We start from the raw sequence: 19,452 nt of genomic DNA on the forward strand, positions 1-19,452 counted from the left end.
ACAAATATTCTTCACGGCGGGTGAATGAAGACGTTGCAAAATACAGTTTTGTTGTACTTGAACTGATAATTTCCAATTCATTTTCTATTTGAAAATGTATTTATATAAAATGGGGGAAGTAGATTAATATATGACAGTAACAATGGCATGTTTTATTAGTAGCTTATCAAAAAAAATATCTGGCTTCTACCATAATTGCTCATCAGGTTATGTACATAGATATGCACACAAAATGTAGATGGAAACCCCTAATTGTACATTTCTATGTATTGTGAGACATACTTTATACTATACTGATGTTTTTCATGCGAGATTTTAAAAAAAGGAAAGAAAAAAAGCCACAACTGCCAGTTAACATACATTCAGATAATCTGTATTTTAGTTTACAGCTAATTTCCAATAGTACATGACTTTCCTGGGACTAATACAATTGTTGCATGTGTTTATTACAAAATAAGGACCAAACGGGGGAGAATAAACAAACCCTGATATCTGCAGTCCACGATAACAGAAAACTACAGAGAAATGCCCCTAGAGTGACAATGCAAAGACAAAACATATGAATCCCACTCTGAATCTGTGGCACAAATACACAGCGAAACTTGAGACGTTGAGGTATCCAAAGCCACACGTGGCAAACTCATCCATTGTAATATAAACATGTATTTATTCTTCAGTGGTCGAAGTCAAGCCGACTGCACCATGAAGAAGCCGGTCGCTAACATCTGCGAAGCGAAGCATTAAGAACAGATTGGGCAAACGTCAGGAACTACTTTTCCTGGTGTAATTCTCTCTTAAACTACCAGCAGGTTGTGCCAAAACTCTATTAAACCGCACCAGAGGCTACAATACAGAATTAATCAATAGATGTTTTCAGCAGGTGAGTCTTTGTGATGAACCGTTTAGTCAACGTAAAAAAATTTAAAAAAATAAAAAAATGTAATGATACATTAGTAAGCTCTCTGAAGCCCTTTGTTTGGGGTTTAGCATAACTCTGAAAAGATGAGAAAGATGTTTAGATGAAGAAATGTAGAGAATCCCTTCATTTCTTGTTGGGATTAGAAATACTGTCTTATCAATTAAACTGCAGCAACTACGTTAAACGTTTTCTTCCATTGGTCACATTTAAAAGCTCAAATAATACGAGGCTAACTAATGATATTAAGATATGATCCTGCAGGAAAATCCATTCCTAAAATGTTCCCAATATGCTCAGATATAAGTCAGTGAAGCCGGAAAAAAATAAAAATAAAAAATTGCCAGACAGGAAGAGTTACAAATTTTAAAGTCCAAGGTTACTTGCCAAACTGCAGTAGCTGACATTTCAATGCGTTTTAAGCAGATTTACACTTTGAATGAGGAACAGGGTGGATTCAGAGTTTCATAATATCTGTCGAAGCATGACAAAAAGAGGAAACAGAGGAAAATAAAGCCAATAAACCAGGATTACACCACTCTCTTTTCATGAACTTGCATGTCAAATCAATAAGAAATGTTTCAAACTTACATTTCTAGCATGAACCAGCATGAACACAGTGAAAACAGCTTCTGGCGTAGATTTCCCCTTCAAACACCGAGCATAATGTCGTACTGCATTGTGATGTTTATTGATGTTTCACAGCATCTTTACATGTGAATTATTTATTTTTTTTTAAGTTGATGTCTGGAGTGCTGAAGTTTTCCAGAGTATATTACTAGATGTTTTTTTTTTCTCCGCTTCCCAACACAATGTCAAAGTCGTGAACACGAATAAAAAAGGAAAAGAAAAAAAAATAATAATAATAATACAGACAAATGTCCCCGTCAGGCCGAGGGAACTATAATCTTGAATTTAAAAGGCAAGAAAGATCAGACGTATCACTTTTAGAAGAATCTGCGTTTGGTTCCACTGGTGTCTTAGAACTTCTTTACATACATGGATACTGGTTCCACATCAGCGGATGGCTATCAGTCCAACATCGATGAGTTTCTGTATCTTCTGAGCGATGACCGGATTCTTTAAGTGGCTGCGAGAAACAGAGGAAACAATAATCAGATCAAGTATTTCTGGAGATGTGCGGGTGGTGCGCCGTCAGCCTGCGGACGTACTCGCTGAGTGCCTGCGGATCCTTCTGCATCTGTTCGAGGATCATGCGCATGGCTGGGTCGGACATGATCTGCTGGACCTCCGGGTCGGCCATGGCTCTTTTCTTCACCTCCTCTGGGCTGTCGTTCCTCATGGTTTGACTGACCATGCAGCGCTGCAGGCCTTCTGTGGCTTCCTGCACGTCAACAAAGCAGGGGACTGCTAAAGCGATTCTCCCTGACTTATTATGAACAGACATTAACTTATTTTATACAGCAAATGGCACAAATTTCAATAAATCCTGTAGTGAATATTGTGTTATATTGGTATTCAGTCTGATCAAGTTCGAACATTTGTTGATTAATTTATTTGCTTTATAAAACAGACATGCTGAGCAGAAGAGGTTAAGGCCTTGTCCACATGCATCTAGGGTCTTTATAAAAACAATCTGTCACATAATTTAAAAAAATTTTGTAACTTTTTCTGAAACCACAGAATTGGTTTTAGGAAAGTTGTCATCCACATAATCCTGCATAAACCTGCCTGACTGTTTTAAACCCATAAGGAGCAGTGGAGTGCAAAGCTTAAACCCATCAGCCAATCGGAATCCTTCAAAAACAACCATGACTTCCTGTTAGGAATTAAATATGGCACCAGGAGGTTTATTTGTGTGGACAGTTATACAGAACTTATTTTGGACAGTGTATTGCAATATATAGGTAAGAAAACATAAGATTGGGAATTGTGTCAAAGTAAGTATGTGGATATTTTGGCATATTATTTGTTAAAGGCAGTAATGTGAAAAACCCCAATTCTCTGTTTTCCTATAGACACATGCAACACAAATATGGAGTTCTCTCAAATATCACTTTGGTGGGAGTTTTTATAAATAATTGTGTTTTGTGGTATAAAGCTGAGTAACAGCTACAACGCATCGCATCGGTCTTAAGATAACAGAGCTATCCTACTGGGAGGAGAAATAATACGGACAATATAATCTGGGAAGCAGTGTGGAGCTTGAGGAGGAATATTTTGACTTCCAATTGCTTCAATAATCCTTCAGAAAGGTATCGGCAATGTTAGATACAATTATTCTCTAGCATCGAACATTGGATGTTTAAAAACACCTGAATACTCCAAAACTTCACTTTAACGGTTGTTCACACACTTGGTGTTTCTAAGAAACCACTTGAATCACTTACAGCTTTTATGGTGCATGGAAAATACCTTTGAGGATGAATCCAGCTCTAATGCCTTCTGGTACGCATCCATAGCTTTGGAAAAGTCTTTCATGGCCTCCAGTGCAGCTCCTTTACGTGTGTAGCCTTTAACTATGAGCAAATTCATTTTAGTAGTTAGAAAAATCCCTGCTTACGCTTTACGCAGACATTATTTTTAGCCCGTCACTCAAAATACTTACTGAAATTGGGCTCAAGTTTGATGCATTCTTCACAATCCTGATGGGGAAATAAAAATCAAATGTAAGCTCAGAATGGAATAAACCAAATTGTGTTCAGATGTGCGTTTAGCGTAATGGTGTACCTTCAGGGCAAGCTGGAACTCCAGAAGCTTTGTGTAGCAGGCAGCTCTGTTACTGTACAGTTTGGCATCATTGGGGTTTCTCTTAATGGCCTCAGTGTAATGTTTCATGGCTAAGGGGTAGTCTCCTGATAGGAAGGAAACAAACAGCATCAACCTTAGACAGCATTGTGGCTCCGTAATCAAGAAAACCTATACAAACGGGGTTCTGCAGATTTCACAAACTCAAAATTAAGACCATTATAAATTACATTTAAAACTTGTATCATAGCAGAAATGTGCAAAAGAGCCCACATAGTGCCAAGCTTTATAGCATGGAATGAATCAAATGGGTTGCCCACAGAACTGATATAATGGTGAAGATGTCATCCAGCGAGCTAGAGAGAAAAACTAGCTAAATAGGAAGAGTTAAGTAATTTTCTCAATCCTCCATTTTGTCAGCAAGAACCAGAACCAATGGTTCCTGTGAATATAACTGCCAATATATCCTTGCTAGCTGGCAGTATAGTCTTGCTAACTGTGTTTGCTAATATTCCCTTGCAGCCTCAAAAGCTTTTCTGTGACACAAAAGTCTAATGAGAAGAAGAAAAAAAAAACTACATATAATGTATGAGACTGAATAATTCTGCCACCACAACATATTTAATGCCAACTTACATTATTACATTATTTTGAAATTAACATAAGACATTTCAAGGCCTTCATTTTAGATATATGAATTTAAGACCTTAAGCGTGCTCAGACATCCTGGTGTAGACCATTTTACAAACCTTTCTGGAAGGCATCATTGCCCTTGTTCTTCTCTTCAAGCGCCAGTTCTGGATTGATATAGGCTAGTTTTTCTTGCTCCTTTAAAATCTTCTCTGCCTGCATTAAGTGAAGTGAAATTTTAAGGCAGTGCTTACTAGAAATTGACCACTTCTCATATGGTTAATTTAGATTTTTAAAGCTTCCCACAAGCTACTGCACCTGTTGGCATTTCTTCAACACATCAGGAGTCCGGTGCTCAGTCAAACTCTTGTTAAAGTATTGGATAGCTTCTTTGTATTTCTCTTGTTTAAAGTACGAGTTGCCGATTCGAGCCAGGGCCCTGCAAACAGAAGGAAGGATGTGAACTGATGGATCAGACATCTCAGAAAACTACAAGTGAAAAGAATATTGTGAAAAGGTTTAATATTTGGTCACTGGTTTCAGAGAGTGAAATCCATCCCACTTGGCTTCATTACAACAGAGTGAAATATTTCACCGTTATAGTTTACAGATAATGGAAACTCAAAATTCAGTGTTAATAAAGGAAATTCAGTGCCACACCCTAGTCAGGTAATTATGATGCATGGTTCCTACCAAACTTCATCCTTCTACTCAACTTTCTACCACTATCCAGCACTGTGAACAGTAGTTATCTTTTGTGCATTTGACTGGACAGATGTCTCCAGTCCAGCTAGCAAGAGTTACTTGACTCTTGCTAGCTAGTTGTCCAGTCAAGTATCTTTATTGACCATTTAGAAGCTCAGGAAACCTTTGCAGGTGTTTTCAGATAATGAACTCATTAGGGCGAGTCAACATGAGGCCCCTATATTATTTTTTCACAAAATGCATTCAAACCTTTAGACACCCTAAAGCATTTCTATTAAGACTTTGGTGCAGTTATTTTTATTTTTTTTTCATGTTTGGACCATCGATGCACCAAGATGCTCTTTACCTTGTAGAATAAATAAACGAAGAACTTACTTTGCGATTTGTCTGTAATCTTCTCTGTTTTCTCGGCCGACATCAATGGCCTTCTCACACAGCTCTCTACACTTTTCAAAGTTTCCCATCTCAAAATAGACAGCTGGGAAGAAAATGTTTGAGACAAACTTTAAGGGAAAAAAAGGCAAAGGTAGACAGCTGAATTAATTTTAAATTACTGTAAGCTTGCATTAAAATGACTTTTTTTTTTTTTTTTACTTTTTTTGCATCTGGAAACAGATATTTTTAAATAGTTTGTTCAAATGTGAGTACATTAAGAACCAATATGTCTTGAGCGTACAAACCTGCTTGATTAGACATATATGTCATGTTGGTCGGGTCATGCTGAAGTGCCTGATCATAATGTTTCAGTGCATTTTCAAAGTCTTTATTCTTGTATGCAGCATTCCCCAGATCCTTTTCCTTCAAAGCCTGGAAAGCAGAAGAATGAGAAACATCACAACCGAGAATCATCAGATGGAAAGATGGAAGAGGGATTCACTTTTAGCTCATTTACCATCTTTTTGTTTTCTGGGAGATCTTCCTCTTTGGGAGGAGGTGCTGGGGTCTCTTTGGGTTTGGGAGGAGAGGGGGCGGGTTCCTCTTCCTCCTCCATCTCTGACAGGTTCAACCCCAGGAGAACAGAGAGAGTCGTCATTACTCTTGGATCCTGCAGCTTCCTGAAAGAGATATGAGATGATGGAAAAAAATATTTATTCGAGTTCCTAAATTTACAAAGTGCTGGACTTTTAGACAAAGAGTGAACATTTCCTAAGATCGGCAAGGCTTTTTGTCTTAAGCTACGTACGCGCCAAGCTCCGACGGTTTGTTCTTGAGCTGCTCCAGCAGTTCTCTGTAGCTGGGATCTGTTAGAAGCTCACGGGTCCGAGGATCGTTCTCAAGCTTCTGATACAGGTTGGGCATGGCAAAGGGATTCATCATTGATTTCTCTGGTGAAGGACAAGATTACTTTATGAGAGACAACAAATAAGGAATCCCCCACAGATGGTAAAGAGTTAAGCTCATTAGCTGGATCCACTACATCAACATCTATAACGACCACTTTGTGAATGACTTTTTAAAATAAAATAAAAAACACGTTATGCAAATGTATCAATCGTTATTGCACTTTTTAAAGTAGAATAGAAATCTGATGTGCTTGAAGCATGTTCTTTGATACTGAAGGGAATAATTCCCTCATTTCCATCTTGCTTCAAAGCTGCTAAATCTTATTAAGTGTTTTTGGTCTCGTTTCTGGTGCAAATATTTTAGAACACTTGAAATAAGACAAAACAGATTTACAGCTAACTTTTCAGCAAGGTATTGGCACTTGTTTTGAGTGAATTATTCCTTGATATTAATGGAAAAGTACAAGTTCCACTGGCAGATTATTTCACTTAGTCTTGTTATAAGTAAAATAGCGTGCCAGTGTACTTTTTAAAAATCAATATTAAGGAATAAGTGACGTAAAACAACTTTCTGAAAAGTTACTTGTAAGTACAGTTTTATCTTACATTATATGCACCAATATATTTGCACCAGACCAAAAATACTCTAAGATTTTGTGTTTTTCAAGAGCGTGAAACAATCTGCAGCATTTTTTTTCCCTCTTATGTGGTAGTCTTTAGAAAAAAAAAAAAGAAAAAAAAAAGGGAATCAAAAATCAAAGAAATCCTGATCGGTACATGCCAAATTAAATTGACTGTAGTGTTTACATCAGTGAATCTTTTTGTATAACCGAACTAAGCAGTCATGCTTTTGTACCTGCAAGCCGAGCTTCGATATTTTGCAAACCCTCCTTCAGCTGCTGGTTGTTGGGCTCTTTGCGGAGCCCCTCCTGGTACGTCACTCTGGCCTCCTCTAGCCGGCCAAGAAACTCCAGAGCGGCAGCTTTGCGGGAGTATCCCTGCAGAAAAAGTTGGAAGATTTGAAATCTATATTTTTTTCCCCCTTCCAATTCCTCAAATTGTAGCAAGACACGAGAACTCTCACCTTGCCCCAGTCGGGCTTGATTTTGATGGTCTGAACGGCGTCCTTGAGAGCGTTCTCATAGTTGCCCTTTTTGGCGTAGGCAGCAGAGCGGTTGCTGAACAGCACATGGTTTGATGGATCCAGAGCCAAGGCCTCGGTGTAGCAACGGACAGCTTCGTCAATGTTTCCCGCACTCAGCGCCTTGTTGCCCTGGTCTTTCAATGCTGACACCTTGAATTCACACGTTAGCTAAATGTTAGCACATACAGAAAGCCCAGTAGAAGCCAAATGCAACTTTTGACAGCTGCTACTGACAGATCTGAAAAAAAGAACAGCTGTTTGTGCTGAGCTGCTGATACAGGAACGTATTCATTGTGCTTAATACACATTCTACAGGAGTAGAATAACAATAATAATAATGGAGATTGCAACAAGACTTTAATGTAATTTGGAGGGAATATAAATGTGATAAATAGCTTAAGAACTGCATGTAGACATCTTTAAAAAGTACTGGCATACATTGCAGATTTGATGGATTCGTTTTGATGTTTAACCAACAACTTATCCCGTCTTAACAGTAATAACACTGAAGAACATGAGAAAGTGATAAAGTAGTAATGATCCAGACTACTTCGACCAGAGCAGTCCAGCTCCAGACCCTCTGAAGACTGATTTTGATCCATATTACCTTAAAACTCACTAAATGGATCCCAGCATCTAAATCTTCAAAATAATTCATAAATGTCACTACTCAGGATGGTGTGGCTATTTGTCTTTTTATCCCCCACAAATATTGTCTGAATAATAGTTTTCTGAGCTTTGTGTTGATGATTTAATTGTTCTAAGCACTAAAAAAAAAAAAAACTTGAAAAAGGACAGAACTGAGGTTGGTTTTTGGAAATATCTTCAAATGAATCCATCCATAAAACTCTAACGTAAAGAACTTACTACTTTTTTATTTCAAAAAGCTGCTAATATACCTCATAAAACCATTCCAAATCATAAGCAGACAACTGTAACTGTACTGGCCATCACCTTGAATATTTCTTCAATGTTAGCAGCATAACCATGGCAATACTCTGAACAATAGATCAGTAAAGGTATTTAAAAAAATTATAATAATAATCAGCCATGTGTTTTTCAAGTACCTACAGCTGAAAGAACAATTGCACTAAAAAGACAACTTTTATTTTCTTCGAATTCAGAAGTTTTCATCCACTATGTTTGTACACTATTGTACTATTACAATAATAATAATAATAATAATAATAATTCCACAAATCAAAAGAAATCAGCAGGGCTGTCAGTAAAAGCATGTCTGGGTCACAATTTCAATAGACCTCAAGGTGCCATGTTAATCTATTCATTTATATGCAAGTACAAGGGAATGTCCAACCCTAACACTGGAAGGAGATGAGTTCAACGTCCCAAAGGTCTTTTGGTGTGAAATGTGTGAATCGATCTCAGAACAAAAGCAAATGACTGTGTGAAGACGTTAGCCAAAGCTAGCAAGAGAAGAAACAAGTCCAGAGGGCTGAAAGGCCACTTAGCCACAAAGAAGCTATTATTACAAGAGCAACATTAAGAGATTACAGTTTGCAAATGCACTAAAAGGACAAATGCCTTAGTGTGTGGAAACATGCTCTGCTGTCCGATGATAATAACGTTGAAATGTTTGGACAGGAAACAGGGAAAGCTATGAGCAGTAGCATCATGTTGTGATGCAGGAGGAACAGGTGCACTTCACGGGTAGATTGTATCAAGAAGATTGATCATTATTTGTAAATATTGGGACATTTAAAAGTGTTTGTGTCTTACAGCTTTGTCTCTAACCAAATTTTGAAGAAAAAAAAAAATAAAAAATTACAACTGACTAGATCTGTCGTTCAGGCCCAAAAAAACTTGGGCTATCGTATCTTAATGTCTTTACTAGAACATCATAATGCCCTTCTAATACATGCACCATTAAATATATGGCTGACATATAAAGCTTGAATCCCTGGAACTTATAATTAGAATTTCAAATACCGCAATCCAAGCAGTTCTTGCACACATAATATTATGATCACATCAAATTTGCAACATATTGTGAAACACAAGAGGACAAAGCTGTGATCTCAGCCTCAGAAAATTTGTGGGCCGAGTTGAAAATATTTGTGCAAGCAAGGCACCCTACAAATGTCAGATGTTAAAACAGAAAGGGACAAAACCTACAGCAAATTACTGAGAAGTCTGTGGAATGGTATATAGAATGTTGCCCTAACTGATCTAAAACAAATAATAAAAAAAATTACTAAGAATTACTGTGAGAATAAAAAGAAAAGGTATTTTATAAAATGTTTATAAAGCTCAACTGTACTTCACCTTGTGTATGCCATTTATAGTCAATGCAAAGTATCCATAAAAAAAAATAAAAAAAAACCTACAATATTTTACCTTAATTTCCCAAACTACTTAGTTTAAAATGGAATACAAGGAAAATGCATGTTATGGCCTAAAGTATAACACAAATATTTCAAGTAGTAATAACTGTTACATTTAAAGAAGTTCAGATCAAATGTTTATCTTTAACTCTGAAATAAAGAGGAAAACGTATGGCAGAATTTCACATTTAAAATGCTTTATCCATACTTGTCCTTGGCAATATTTGAGCAGTATTTTAATGTTCCTTTCAAATGTAATGAGTAATATTGTAAGCCAGTATTACCAAGTATAATATTGAGAGCAACAAGGAGCACACACAGCAAATTAAATATAGCCTTGTGGCTTCTAGGCTAGGTTAAATTTTATTTACTATAACCTGTTGATATAAAACTTCATATTCTTGAGAGTATGCGCACACTTCTTTCCGTGCAGTGCGACTGTCTCAAGCTATGTGTACAATATGTACCTTTACGTACATCGAATAGTAATTACAGAGCAACTCAGAACTTTACTAACTATGGAGATCATTCAAAACATGAACGATCATCTGAAAACCTTTCGATTGAAAACTGGAAAGTTCGAGAGGTTACGACAGTCTCTGTCGGCGTGCGGCTGTAGCCATGACAGCAGCACCGTGTGCTAGAATGATCCTCCGGTCTGTCAGCTCGTGCTGAAGCAAGTCCCAAAAACACTGCAGCACGTGCCGCAAGAGAAAAGTTTAAAACAGACAGTGCCACTCATCCTCAATAAACAAATGAATGAAACAAGTCCAATAAAATCCATATCCTTCAATGAACTTAAGTCCTCGCGGTGTGAGCTCCATTAGCTGTCGCGCAAAGGTTAGCTAACTCTTAGTTTCACTGAGACGTTTTACCGTCAAAGATATTGAAGTTATTGAAGCACTACTTTGAAACGATAAAGTAATAGCCCTGAAACCAGAAGCAGTTTTACTGGGACAACCTGCTATACTGCGAACTAATATAACGAGCTAGCGTAACGTTTAGCCAAGACTGATTTATCTCTACGAGGTTAGCTGCAAACAGAAGGCTGATCAGTTCTTGATTAACTGATCAGCCTTCTGTTTGTATTTACCAATTGTAAATACATGACGTAATTTCACTGTTAACAGTTTCCAACATATTTCATATTTTCTAACGGCTTAGAAAAGCCCACTCTCTAATCCAAATGGCTGCAGTGAATGACGCTAAGCTAACAGGCTAAGAAACACTGAAATCTCTCAACGCTAAAGCGTTGACGTCGCTAATCTACAATATTTTGCTGGTAAATATTGCGAATTCAACTTAAACAAAATACGCTAAAAGATTTGGTTTAAACACCGAAGCTAACAACAGACAAGGAGATAAGTTAAGGGACACTTACTTTCTCCATGGTGCACGCATGCGATTCTTTCCAGAAACTACTTTGGACCAGCGCCTCCCCCTGAACAATGTGTGCAAGTTGCCAGTTTGGGATGCTGAAAATCTGCATTCAGTGCGTGGGGCAGAGCCACAGCACCAATATATACTCTACTGTCTGAAACTTCCAGAAAAAAGGGGGGATATTATACTTAAAGTTGTCCTGCTCAAGATATATATATATATATTTTTCAGATTCTCCATGTTGTGTAATATTATTACATGTCATAAGATTCATAATATTGGAGATCAACAAACCTTCGTAGAAACTTACATTCTAAAAATAAACTTGTGATTTTCTGTATCAAATAATCGTTTTATAATGTGATTAAATAAATTTGTACACATTAATAAAATAATAACCTTGGCGTTTTATTACAATTGGAGAAAGATTGTCCTTTTTAAATGAAGGTAAAAATAAGTTGTTGTTTTATGTGGCTAAAGCCATCGCCACCGATAAGGTTGTCACGTCTAACAACCTTAAAAAAATATGGCATGTTTCTAAACAAAATGTTTTAAAGGAAAAAAAATAACAAAATGAGCTGATTCATTCTAATTCAATTCAGAAATACTTGTCTTTATCCTAAACCACGTGTCAAACTCCAGTCCTCAAGGGCCGATGTCCTGCAGTTTTTAGATGTGCCACAGGTACAAAACGCTGGAATGAAATGGATTAATTACCTCCTCCTTGCGTAGGTAAGTTCTCCAGAGCCTTGCTAATGACCTAATTATTCTATTCAGGTGTGGTGCAGCAAAGGCACATCTAAAAGTTGCAGGACAGCGGCTCTTGAGGACTGGAGTTTGACACCCCTGAAATAATATTTTATAAGTGAAATGAAATGTTTAAGTTATTCTAGTAACTTAAAAGTCGTTTTGGATGGTGATACATTTCCCTATGCTCCAAACAGTGGAGAAAACTCTTGTCACTTGAACTTTCGATTGTATCTCAGGAAACAAATTTCAGATCATGGAACATAATAAAACTTTATTGCCGTTTTGAATACATAACCTTTTCAAATCTGTGGGCCCACACTTGCTTGTGGCATTCAGAATTCTCAAAAACTATGTATTGTATTAATCTCTCAAATATCTAAACTAATTTAAACTTAAGGTCTCTGTAACCCATATCACTTGTGTAAACATTTATGGAAAGCTTCGACTTAAAAGTACATTTTGTCCATCGAAATAGGGAAAAGTAAAACTAGTTTGTTTGAAAGGATCTCATAAAAAAACAAAAAAAAACATAATTTACAATGAATAAATACCATAGCATCAAAACATTTTACAATGTAATTTAAACCAATAGTTTCCCTGGTGGAGGCCACTTGTAATAGATATGAAAGGTAACAATGTGCAAAAATATGCTTCTGAAATTTCCAGGATCCTAATTAGATGTGTTGAGAAGCCCCGAACTTACTTGCGGATCGTGAACGCATCATTATTGGTGGCGCGTGAACCAGTGGAGCTTTCCTCTTTCCAAGGTACTGAACTGAAAAGTAAGCTGCGTCATTATTTCCCCGGTTACCTTGCAGACTTTAGGTAAGGAGAACAAGTTATATGTACACTAATTTCTTAAAAAGATAAAGGATAATAAAAATAAACTATATTTCACACCTGTTTCTAAGCTAAACAATCTTGGCAATGCAATTTGCTAGCATAACGTATAGCTCATGGTAATAATGTTACAGTAAATCTTTGATGAACTTGTAGAAAGCTTAAAAACTGCTTAAAAACTTGGTAACTGGGTACTTTTCCCATTGTATTTGTAACAGTAATGTCCAACACACACTAGAGCTATCTTTAAATTAGTTTTTCTGTATATTCATTTTTGTTCTGCTAATATGGTCAGCATCCGCTAGCGGAAAGAACTGCGGGATTGTGTGACCAAACATGAGGAGACAGGAACAGCAGCTGGACCGACCAGCAGCAGGTTTGTAAAAAAATATTTAATTAAAAAGAAAAAAAAATAGTTGTTATTGTTCCAGTATAGTTTGTATGTGACGTCTTTTTATTTAGTTATTTATTTAAATTTTTTTAAGTAGTAGTAATTAAAAAAAATAAAAAATTAAGTTTGTGCCAAATATGAAGAGATGTCATTTAACAAATTTTACTTGCATGTATTCTATGTTTGCTTTCTTATTCTGGAAAAAAAAATAGTGCAACTCCCTCCACCCCCATCCAATTGTCTTGGAAAAACTAGGTAAAAAAAAAAATTAAAAAGTGTTTTCTTTGGTTTCTCTGTTAGGCTACCTGCCTGTGTCACTCTTTAACCAGAGGAAGAGAAACAGAATTCCTCTGAAATCTGTTCCTGGTGAAAATGAGTTCTTTTCCCCAAGTGAATACATGGCCAGTACCAGTTCAGCTGCTAGTGTAGGTCCCTCAGGTAATCACTCTTAAACCCTCTAGTCACACTTCTGTCACTAGGTGGCGGCACATTCACAGAAAATGTTAATACCCGACTATCTTCGAGACGTTTTTTAATCTTCTGGGATGTATTGTGTGTCTTTTCAGCTACGTATGAATGTTACCAGGCCTCAGACTCTTCTCCTAGTGCTCCTCAAAGCCATCAGTGGAACAGAAAAGGTGTCCCAGAGTCTGCTAAACCCCAGCAGTATGGCAACAGGCCTGCTCCTGGACCGTCTGCAATGAGAACCTATGCACCCATACCACATCCATACAAAGCCGGGACCAAGAGGTGCTTTTCAGTGACTCACTGACCATCATAATCTCTTGTGAAATCTTTTATGACACAGCAACAATCAAAGTAAAATAATAAATAAAATAGTCTGCTTTATGCTAATGCTATATTCAGAATTTTTTTTAGCTGCATTGCTTTCATAGGAAAAGAATCCCAAAAACCCATGTGGTTGTGAACAGTTCAAGTGTTTGAATAAAAGTGGGATAGTTCACAGAATGTTCAGTTCAATAACTGATGGCAAGCAGATAAAGGCAATCCCTTTTATTCAAAATAAGGAAACATGCTTCTTCTTTTTTTTTTTTTTACCTTTAATTAAATTACTAAAATATCATTATTGTGTTGCTTCAGCTCCATGACGGGCCAGCCCAGCAATCCAGCAGGACAATGGGTTTTGAGCTCCGGTGTTAGTCCCAGACATAGCCAAATTCAACATCCCTATGGCAACAAGAACACCCAAAGCAAGCCAGTGCAGCATGCAGGGTTCTCTCAGACGGCTCAGCAGTCGTCCAACAAACAAATCTTCCCTGCACGTCAGTTTTCCCATGAGTCCAGACCTCTTCCTCCTCCTGTTGAAGCTCCTCCACCCAGCATGCTGCTTGCCCAAGCTGCACAGCAACCTAACAAGTCCTGGAAGTTTACTAACAGCTTTGAGCACCAAAAATCAAACTTTATTGCAAAAAAGAGCTCGAATCAACCTCCAACATCTAAACCAACCAAAAATGAGGTAGAACCTTACATGTTCTGCATGTAATTTTCATAAAATAATCATTTACAGTGCGCTATTTTGATTGTTTTGCTGTTTTCAGAAGGAAAGTATTCCAGCGAAGAAGCCTATGGAAAACTCCTTGAGGATCCTGACCACAGTTATTAATGGAATGAGACACTGGAGCCAGTTTAAAGATAAAATTCCTTACTTATTTGAGATATTTGGTTAGGGAATATGAGATTCCTTCTGCTTACTGCTCATTTGTGATATTTCTAAACAACTTTAAATAGACAAGTTGTGACTTTACCCCACAGGCACTCTGGACTCTGCAGTCACTCTGGGGCGCTACGGAGCCAAGAGCTTTCTACTGAGAGACGGGAAGGATGTGCTGCAGTGTGTCTTCTATGAAAATGTGAGTTTGAAATCAAATGTAAACAAGTGCATCTCTGAGTCACAGTAGATTGTGTCTGTTCAAATATACATTGAGTAGCATGTTCTCCCATCACATCAAACTCAAAAACCTTCAGACATAATAAACAGCACAATGAAATAAACTTACTGTTTTTTATTTTGTTTTTTCCTCCATTTGATGTTCGTCAGGAGCAGCTGCTGCCGCGCCTCATTCGAGGTCAAGTCCATCGCTGCGTCGGCAACTATGACCGCAGCAGAGACGTCCTGATATGCGTGTCCGTTCGAGCCGGTCAGCCGTCAGAGCAGAGGAACGCTCTGGAAGCTGTCAAAGTGTCGGATGCAGAAATGAGAGCGCTGGTCAAGATACTCAGCGAAGTTTGAGCACAAAATGGTACAAAATACTGTTTGTCCAGCTTCTTGTGCAGATATCTTACTACACTTGAAATAAGATAAAACTAGCTTACAAGTAACTTTTCAGCATGACATAGGAGCCTGTTTTAAGGCAATTATTCTTTAATATGGATTAAAATAAGAGTATTAGTTTGACTGGCAGATTTTTTTCACTCCTAAGGTTTTTTTTTTCTTCCAGTGGGACGAGTACCATTTTATCAGCATTAAGGTATTATTAACTTAAAACAAGCTCCTTTATCTTACTGAAAAGTTTAGTAGTTTTTAGACGAAAAATACGTAAGAGTAAGATTAATTAAGATTGTGTGTTTTAGCAGTGCAGCGGCTGTCGTCATCGGTCAACATTTGAGATTTATAAGAATATTTCTATATGCTTGGTTTGTTGAAAAAGAAAGGTAGCTTTAACAAAAATATTGTTATTGTTTTTGTCATTTTCCCTTCAAGGTTGCAGCTTCCATACTTGTATTGTGTTAACATTTACATGTTCTCCTTTCCTGGTTCTATAGTTTTCTGTGAACAAATGTAACGGGAAGTAAAGCATCTGTTTTTAGAAGTTATGAAATTTTTTTTATTACAAAGAAATGCCACAAAAACAACACACAAATTAATTCAGTTAAAACCAATCAGTTATCTGAAATTGAGAAATGGGGCAGTTAGCAATAAAGTGATATCAACAACAGTTAGTTTATTTACAGTCAAATTCCACAATGAAAAAAAAAAAAAAATCAACATATTTTCTCTACAAAACACTTTTTTTTTTTTCACCAGTGCTGGGACTTTACACATAATTGTCCAACAAATAAGGGAACGAGTTCAATGTTACCCCAGTCAAGCACAGTATGAGGTCCAGTACACTACTTACATTTCTAGTTCCCATTAGCTCTAAAATATGGCAACAAAGTCACATTAATCTTTCAATTTATGTCAGTATTGAAGCCCAAATTGGGAGTTATTTTAAGTTTAGTCTGTTAGTAAGACTCTGATCAGTAATTACATATGAATCTTCTTAAACACTCGCTGAAAATGGAGGTTGGGTTGGAAGAAATTGGCAGTGAACAGGAACAGTTAATTGGGGATATTTTGCACCAGAACTTCAAAAGCGGAAACTGGATCATATTTCACACATCATTTTGAGCGTGTGCCGGCTTGAAAATGTAAAATCCTCCTCTAGTCTTTTCACTGAATTCGTAACAAAAAAAAAAAAAAAAAAAAGTATTCAGAGAATTAATATTATCTGAGCGTTGTAGCCGCTCCGTGAAGCAGTTTGAGTGATTCACCTGTTCAATAATTTGCAGAAGCAGTTCAGGGGATAATTTAAAACGAGGGTGTCACTTTCTTCGCGGCTATTATCCTCAAGGACTCAAATACATCTTTTCTCTTTTCAGCATTTCTCCAAACTATGATCACATGAAGTACATAAAAACACCTTACCACCGAGAGGAAAAATAGAAGAGAAAAAACACATCACATGACACAACAGAATCCTCAGTTTTCAGCAGAGAGAGATCAATACCTGATAACTGTATGAAACTTGTCTTTGTTATGTCAAAAGGCACAAGTTGGTCAGATCACATTGAAAATCTAGATCAGCTGTTCTACCATTAACAAAGCCCATCTTTTCATGCAGTTTTAGACACAATCCCTACATCTCCTGGCATTTTGCAACATTTTCTTTCCTGAATTAAAGTTTAGTATCGGGTGTCATAGGCAGAGAAAACAAGCACATCACACAAACAAATCTGGGGAAGATGGTGACAAAAACACGCATCGTGTTCAAAATTTTTTTTTATTATAATTTTTTTTTGTCTTTTTCCTTTATCTTATAACAACACCCCTCGGAAACAACTACCTGTTATGATTTTCCTCCTTTTAGGACGGGAAGCTGATCTTTAAATTGTCCATTCAGTTGTTTTGACGCTGCGTCTGTGATCCTTTTCTTTGCGTGAGGAACTCAACTCAGTCTTTGAAAGCTGTACGTTGTTTTGACTCCCACTGGTTAATTCAAGCCCCAAGAGAAGAGGGCAAAAGAAAAAACCTTCCAAATATCAAAGTTCTTATTTTAAAGAGTTGAACTTCAGAGTTCCCAAGCGTTTATTTACGATCAATTAATTTTAGAGACAACCCCTTTAAGATTCAGATGCCGCTGTCTGTACAATTTCCTTTAAATCCTTGAGCTGTCCTTATTGCCTCTTTGTCAAGTTTTCTTAGTAAAAAAGAACTTGCACTGAAACATTAATGTGGCTGAAACCACAGAGCATCATGCTTCCATTCGGAATATTATATGCTTTCATTCAACAAAAACAAAACAGAAAGTTCACTGTTTAAAAAGAATTTTAAATGACTCCAGTTCGAGTTCATAACATTACAGAAGCAGGAAGACAGCTTTCTTTTTCTTCTATGTATGTGTGTGTTTTCAGCTTCAGCTGTCTCTGGGCAGAGCTTCTCCCAGGAACTTTGCTAGGCGTCTCCTCAGGACATCATGTCCAGGGACATATAAAGTGGTCAAGAGTAAAAGAGGAAAAACAAGACGGAACTATAACAGAGTGGGCAATGGGGTGGGGGACAGCTGCTCCTTCGGTGCATATTTGGCAAAAAAGGGCAAGAAGACGGTGAGCATGACTCCAACGATAGCCAGCATGTAGCCCCAGCCGATCTGGCACTCGCCGGCGTAGTAGATGTCAGCGTCGCCGCAAAAAGATCGGACCAGTGAGGAGTTAAGGCCAAAAGGGTACACCAGCAGACCAGTGGCCATGATGAACACTGCGAAGAGAACAGAGGGGAAAAGGGAATGTTAGAATGTTCTACAGAAGAGAGGAAGGGCTTCACACAAAATGCGTTTCAAAGATGAAACATTTTGGGTCTACTTCTCTGTACTTTGCAGAAATCCATGTGTTATAAGTAGTTTACATTTCTTTTTTTTTCCTTTTTGCGGCGCTAGTGGCTCGTATTTTTGCGGCAGTAGGCAGACAGGAAGGAGGGCGAGGAGAGGGGGGAAGACATACGGCAAAGGTCGTTGGGACCGGGAGTCGAACCCGCAACGTCCGTGTTGAGGACTAAGGCCTCCGAACGTGGGGCGTGCTAACCCCCTGCGCCACCACAGCAGTTTACATTCCTAAATACATCTGGATTTTGCATATTTAGTCTTGAATTAGTTTTGGTTAAGTGTTACACTTATACATTTCCTTAAATTTATTGCTTCTTTTTAACAAATAAGCCACTTTCAACCAAAATTTGAAGCCCAACATGATTCATATTCTTAGTAGATTGACAAGAAATGTGAGATTAACCAAGAAGTCTGTTTCTAATAAGAAATGAAACAATGTAAAAGTAGTATCAAACTTTAAGAAAATTATTTATTTTCTTCTGAGAAATCAGTTGAAAAAAATCTTTATCAACTGCTGAGGAGCTTTATTGAAAGTTTCCATTAATAACATTCACCTTTTGTGGTTGGAAAACCTCCATGCCATCACACAAATCTGTAGCTCCTTGGACAGATTCTCTATTAGATAATTTGGTCTTAACAGTATGTTTAACAAATATAACTTATTAAGATATTCAGTTAACTTACTTGTGATAGCTCATGTAGGGTCTTACATTATAAGAAATGATTACCTGCATTTCTGTTTTAACTTTGTTACTGTCCAAGAACCTTTATTCCCAAATGACTGTATGCAATATGACTGACTGTTATACCACTACTGCCCACTTGGTGGCAGTAGATGGCTTGCTTAATTAGCAGACAGATCTTTGGGTGTTTTAACACCCAAAACAAAATTTTCACTGTTACTTAGATCCATCCATCCATTTTCTGTTCACCCTTTGTCCCTAATGGGGTCAGGAGGGTTGCTGGTGTCTATCTCCAGCTAAAGTTCCGGGCGAGAGGCGGGGTTCACCCTGAACAGGTCGCCAGTCTGTCGCAGGGCAACACAGAGACAAAGAGGACACACAACCATTCACACACACACTCACACCTAGGGAGAATTTAGAGAGCCCAATTAACCTGACAGTCATGTTTTTGGACTGTGGGAGGAAACCGGAGAACCCGGAGAGAACCCACCATGCACAGGGAGAACATGCAAACTCC

General features: G+C 37.6%; 3 protein-coding genes across 7 annotated transcripts in view; 1 reads left to right on the plus strand and 2 right to left on the minus strand.

Moving 5' to 3' along the window:
* Nucleotides 1–357: 357 nt before the first annotated feature.
* Nucleotides 358–11,260, minus strand: stip1 (stress-induced phosphoprotein 1). The gene is made up of 14 exons (XM_044139663.1): nucleotides 11,111–11,260; nucleotides 7,328–7,537; nucleotides 7,100–7,241; nucleotides 6,144–6,285; nucleotides 5,853–6,015; nucleotides 5,641–5,767; nucleotides 5,336–5,438; nucleotides 4,574–4,694; nucleotides 4,375–4,471; nucleotides 3,608–3,732; nucleotides 3,486–3,522; nucleotides 3,293–3,396; nucleotides 2,089–2,261; nucleotides 358–2,006 (listed from the first exon to the last, which is right to left on the minus strand). Exons 1-14 carry the CDS (start codon nucleotides 11,216–11,218, stop codon nucleotides 1,934–1,936), a joined length of 1,725 nt encoding a protein of 574 aa, XP_043995598.1. The 5' UTR covers nucleotides 11,219–11,260; the 3' UTR covers nucleotides 358–1,933.
* A 1,339-nt stretch (nucleotides 11,261–12,599) lies between these two features.
* LOC122844362 (spermatogenesis-associated protein 22) lies at nucleotides 12,600–15,900 on the plus strand. Of its 4 annotated transcripts, none has more exons than XM_044139713.1 (8): nucleotides 12,600–12,684; nucleotides 12,995–13,075; nucleotides 13,391–13,528; nucleotides 13,657–13,840; nucleotides 14,192–14,567; nucleotides 14,650–14,773; nucleotides 14,864–14,961; nucleotides 15,150–15,900. In XM_044139713.1, the coding sequence occupies exons 2-8, from the start codon at nucleotides 13,036–13,038 to the stop codon at nucleotides 15,339–15,341; spliced, it is 1,152 nt and encodes a 383-aa protein (XP_043995648.1). In that variant the 5' UTR covers nucleotides 12,600–12,684; nucleotides 12,995–13,035; the 3' UTR covers nucleotides 15,342–15,900. The 4 variants fall into 4 exon arrangements, with proteins under 4 accessions (XP_043995648.1, XP_043995651.1, XP_043995649.1 ...); XM_044139716.1 differs by having other exon boundaries at nucleotides 15,156–15,900; XM_044139714.1 differs by having other exon boundaries at nucleotides 12,608–12,626.
* A 12-nt stretch (nucleotides 15,901–15,912) lies between these two features.
* LOC122844364 (transmembrane protein 211) overlaps nucleotides 15,913–19,452 on the minus strand; it is a 127,429-nt gene continuing 123,889 nt past the window's right edge. The window contains exon 3 of one of the 2 annotated variants that reach the window (XM_044139719.1): nucleotides 15,913–18,128. In XM_044139719.1, the coding sequence (XP_043995654.1) occupies nucleotides 17,902–18,128 (227 nt within the window). In that variant the 3' untranslated portion in view covers nucleotides 15,913–17,901. The remainder of the gene's footprint in view (nucleotides 18,129–19,452) is intronic. The other variant, XM_044139720.1, reaches the window with a different exon arrangement.

Source organism: Gambusia affinis, linkage group LG15, assembly GCF_019740435.1.
Source record: "Gambusia affinis linkage group LG15, SWU_Gaff_1.0, whole genome shotgun sequence".
Taxonomy (NCBI): domain Eukaryota; kingdom Metazoa; phylum Chordata; class Actinopteri; order Cyprinodontiformes; family Poeciliidae; genus Gambusia; species Gambusia affinis.